We start from the raw sequence: 4,852 nt of genomic DNA, 5'->3' as shown, positions 1-4,852 counted from the left end.
CAGGCCCCAGGGAACCCCCCCCCCCCCCCCCTACACCCATCTCCACCCATAAGCAGTCAGGAATGTTGTCTGTGTGTGACACAGACATCACTGCTGAGACAAACAGAGAAACCGAGCCATTCAGCTCTTATCGGATGAATGGTGTCATTGATTTCCAGTGAAGCCATTGACAGATGTAGTCACACATTACAGCTCGTTGTAGGAGAGCAGTTTTTATTGCTCCCAGTGGTGGAATGTGACAAAGTACATTTAGTCAGGTACTGTACTTAAGTACAAATATGAGGTACTTGTACTTTACTTGAGTATTTTCTTTTCATGCCAATTTTTACTTCTATTCCACTACAATTCGGAGGGAATGTTTTGTATGCAAAACATATGAAGATCTTATACATTGTGATGCCTTGTTATAACTTGTCAACAGTAAATGAAGTGGAGCTGAAACAATGAGTTGATTAATCGATTAATCAATGGACAGAACATCCATTATTTTGATGATCATTCAAGCCATTTTCCAGGCAGAAACTGTTCATGGTTCCAGCTTCTCAAATGTGATGATTTGCTGCTTTTCCTTTTAACAATGTGAATATTATTTATATATTTAATAATATTTAATAATGCTAAGGTTTGGATTATTTGGTTGGACAAAACTGGTTGCTCCTTTACTCAAACAGGTTCATAACTCAGCTGTAAAGGCCCAGCGCGTGGCTGAATTCATTCATTACATCACCGTTGAAGCAGAGTTGTTTTAATGCCATAAACATGAATATTCAACCCTGTATATCTGGCAAGCTTTCCACCACAGTATTTGTTCACTAACAAACACTCGGCTCCATTCAAGCTCAAGAGTCACTGTGGTGATTAAGACAAACAGACCTGGCAGCAGAGAAAGACCCTGCCCCGCCACTCCCTCAGCCCTTCCTGTCAATAACAATCTCAGGCCTATGACAGCTTGGCACGCCCCGCTGTGACCTCCAGTGTTCAACATCATGTGCCCCCCCATCCCCTCTAGGTGACATGCTGCACTGAGAGCAGATGAACACCTGCTTGGTCACTTTGAGAGGTGTGTGGTAGAGGTTGTGCAATTTCAAACACACACATTTATATTCATGTGTAACTTCATAAACATGACTGATCGAGTCAATTCACTCCTCTACTGACACAACCACCAGATCCAGTTCCACTACATAGCAACGACAGAAAGCTCTATTATATTATGATCTCTGTTGCATTAGAGCATTAAAGGCACAGTGTTGACACATGAGCTTACTGAGTCAGAACACTTGTCTACTGAGTGCCACCAGATATGGTTAAAATGAGTCAGTAAACTTTGATGATAAACCCTTTGGACAAAGATACAAATAAGTAAGTAGTTAAGTAAAGGAGTCAGGTGAGGCGACAAGAAGACAACTGATGAAGTCTGCTCAACATGTAAAGTTTGTAACCTAGTGGTATTATCAGAGCAAACAGGACAGGACTGAGACACTTAAGGGATGGTTCATTCATTCATCCAAAGCCCCTCTTGCTCTTCTAGTGTTTTAAAGAATGAATGAAAGACAGATGTTTTTATTTAACACATTGTCAGCTCACTGCTTTTTACTTAGCACCCGACTCCTGTGGTGCATTTTATTGTTCAGGGAAATAAAGCAGCCCTCTCCCGTGCATACACAAATAGCAGTCATGGTACAAGAATGCCAACATCAAGCAGATTTCAGGTCAGCCATTCAGGGGGGGGGCAGTGAGGCAGCGACAGGAACAAGGGGCAGTAACACAAGACTAGGAAACCTGACACACACACACACACACACACACACACACACACACACACACACACACACACACACACACACACACACACACACAGAAGGCGGCAGAACTCACTTGCTGATCTTTACAGGATTTGATTCCTTTTGCTTCGACATCTTGGGAGACTGTCTGGGCCCGTTTGTGTAATCTTGAGTCCAAGCGTGTTCCTTCCAACTCCTCACTGTCTCCTCTCTCCTCTCACTTCTCCTTGTCTCTTGTGGCGTCTCCCCACCTGTTAAGGAGCGTCCACCTGTCTCAGCCCCTCCCCGGCCCGCAGGTGTGTCGGCAGGAAAAGCGGCGGCGGAGCAGACCGGGCAGACCTGTTCCACGCTCCTGCCGCTTCACAGGGATCGCTCTGACTTTATGTTCTGTGAGCGGGTCCTTTATGCATTCATTCTCGACAGTTTCTGAACATCTACTTGTTTTTGTTTTCTGACTCCACACGCCTACCTCTAGAAATGGTCTCTGAACCTGATCCAGCGACTGCTCTGTTATCAGCTGCACTACGTGGCAGGACATTATATAGCACCCGCTGTTTCCACCTGTGGTCGTAGGGGAATGTAGCAGAACTAGTCTGGATACCAGGGTCATCATTAGCACTTGTTCTTGAATCTCAAAGGTCAATCAGAGAAGTACAAATAAAAACAGAAAGAGGAAGAGCATGAACTCAATTTAAAATATTAACGTATATATTTCACCATCGAGCTTCAGAATAGTAAGGTTGGTCACACTGGAAAGATGACACGCTATACCAGTGTTAATCTTAATAATACAGAAGGAAAAGGTTGTTTTTCATTTCACATTAGAGTTTTGGCAAAAGGAACGGTACGCCTGAAAAGACGCAGAGTGATCATATTCCTTTAGAGTATCAGTAGTTATCGGGCATACACCCACAGGAACAGGCATAGGAGGAGTCAAGGTCTAGTGTGAAGAATGCAAACTTCCCCTGCTGCTAAAATTAAAAAAAGGGCTTATAACAAAGTCCCAATGCATGCATAATATTTTATTTGTCCTGGAGCAAAACACAAATATGCACTATGCACAATGAAGCTGCTGGTGGGAGTTGAAGGCACAATGTTACTTCTTCATGCCTCAGTGAGAAGAACTCGGTTCAGCATGCTGCTCCGTCTCATGCTTGCAGTGTGTGTGTCTCACATACACACCCAGAACAGATACTCCTCAAACCAACACCCGCATACCTGTGTGGAGCGAGTTGACGGGTTAAGGAAGGGAACGATAAGGTAATGGGACTGAGATCACACAGACACAGGGTAGTTTCACTTCGTGGTGACGAATCTAAGGAAAATAATCACCTATATCTGCAGCTCCCCTCAGCTGTACAGCCGACCCAACTTCACTGTTCACTGTGGTTCATTCTCACCACTCTCATATAGCGGCAGCTGTATGCAGAGAAAAAGCTCCTACCTGCTCAGCACCCAATGGCTAACAGAGAGTGAGCGACTAGCTGGTGAACATTGTGAACAGCTAAAGAGCCAGATCTTCCCCACAGGAAGACTAAAAACAGAGCTAAGAGAAGAGTAAACTTTGGACTTCAATTCATCAGGTGGCCACAAATACACCTCCAGATGAATGCTGATGTTGCTTCATAACTGCTGAATGTGTAAATAAGCAACTGTTAAGGACCATATCAACCTAAAGGCATTTAAAAGCTCCCAAAGTCATCTTGTCTCTGCTGCTATAGGTTAATAACTTATTACGGGTTTAATAATTAACTGACCCTAACATGTCAGCCTTCAAAGTGAGCTGTTTATAGGCCTACGTAATTTAAAGTGCATATTATACCAGGACCAGTTAAGAAATAGAAAGCATCTACTAGTTAATATTTTCAAAGAAACACAAAGTCCAGGCTAGGCCTCATGTATTGATAAGGGGGGGCACGCCCACGCAATGTAAAGGAATGTCTCTCTCCAACTAACAAATCAAACCAAAATCACTACAGATGCTTTCTCTGATACTTCCTGAGCTTCACAAAGGTGTTCATATTATTGTGTCCACCCCATATGTCAATCAAGCACAGCCAACAAATTCCACATTGTGCAATCCACCCGAGATAAGCATGGTTTGTCCACCTCTGATCGAATTGCCTTACAGCAAATCACAAATGACTGCTGTCGCTTTTAGAGTGCACCCCCCCGAAAACATAAAACCTTCATACAAGCCAAACATGTTCTACTATGCAAATGATGCTTTCAACAGCAGGGTGTGGCTGTCACATATCAGGATGAAAAAGAAAAAGCAATTATCTGACTCACATGACGAAGAACGCTCAGTAGTATTTACTCTGCGAAAGTTCAACACATACTTCCAAGCCATGGTTCTGTAAATATGTAGAAGGCACTTTATATCAGCCGCACCCACAGCACTCCTGAGGACTGTCCACAGGCAGCTCTAACACATAATCACTAGGTGCTGACCTGTACCCTGGTTTCAATCTTGATTATATACAGTACTGTGCAAAGGTTTTAGGCAGGTGTGGGAAAAATGCTGTAAAGTAAGAATGCTGTCAAAAATAGACATGATAATATATAATATTTATCAATCAACAAAATGCAAAGAGATTGAACAGAAGAAAAATCTAAATCTAATCAGTATTTGGTCTGACCACCCTTTGCCTTCAAAACAGCATATATTCTTCCAGGTACACTTGCACAAAGTCAGGGATATTGTAGGCGTATCATCAGGTGCGTGATTAAGCAATTATACCAAACAGGTGCTAACGATCACCAATTCAATATGTAGGTTGAAACACAGTCATTAACTGAGACAGAAACAGCTGTGTAGGAGGAATACAATTGGGTGAGGAACAGCCAAACTCAGCTAACAAGGTGAGGCTGTTGAAGACAGGTTACTGTCAAAAGTCATACACGTTGGTAAGACTCAGCACAGCAACAAGATGCAAGGTAGTTATACGGCATCAACAAGGTCTCTCCCAGGCAGACATTTCAAGGCAGACAGGGGTTTCCAGATGTGCTATCCAAGCTCTTTTGAAAAAGCACAAAGAAACGGGCAACGTTGAGGACCGTAGACA

At 43.2% G+C, this 4,852-nt stretch overlaps 1 protein-coding gene across 3 annotated transcripts in view; it reads right to left on the bottom strand.

Annotated features, from left to right (window-relative positions):
• evplb (envoplakin b) overlaps window positions 1–4,296 on the bottom strand; it is a 17,723-nt gene extending 13,427 nt beyond the window's left edge. For 2 of the 3 annotated variants that reach the window (XM_046043558.1, XM_046043560.1), the window contains exon 1: window positions 1,879–3,003. In XM_046043558.1, the coding sequence (XP_045899514.1) occupies window positions 1,879–1,919 (41 nt within the window). In that variant the 5' untranslated portion in view covers window positions 1,920–3,003. Of the gene's footprint in view, window positions 1–1,878; window positions 3,004–4,076 lie in introns of those variants that run through there. The other variant, XM_046043559.1, reaches the window with a different exon arrangement.
• Window positions 4,297–4,852: the final 556 nt, after the last annotated feature.

The sequence above is a fragment of the Micropterus dolomieu genome, linkage group LG02 (assembly GCF_021292245.1).
Source record: "Micropterus dolomieu isolate WLL.071019.BEF.003 ecotype Adirondacks linkage group LG02, ASM2129224v1, whole genome shotgun sequence".
Taxonomy (NCBI): Eukaryota; Metazoa; Chordata; class Actinopteri; order Centrarchiformes; family Centrarchidae; genus Micropterus; species Micropterus dolomieu.
Note: the sequence above shows the minus strand (reverse complement) of the source record. Positions and strands in the feature narration are given on the sequence as shown.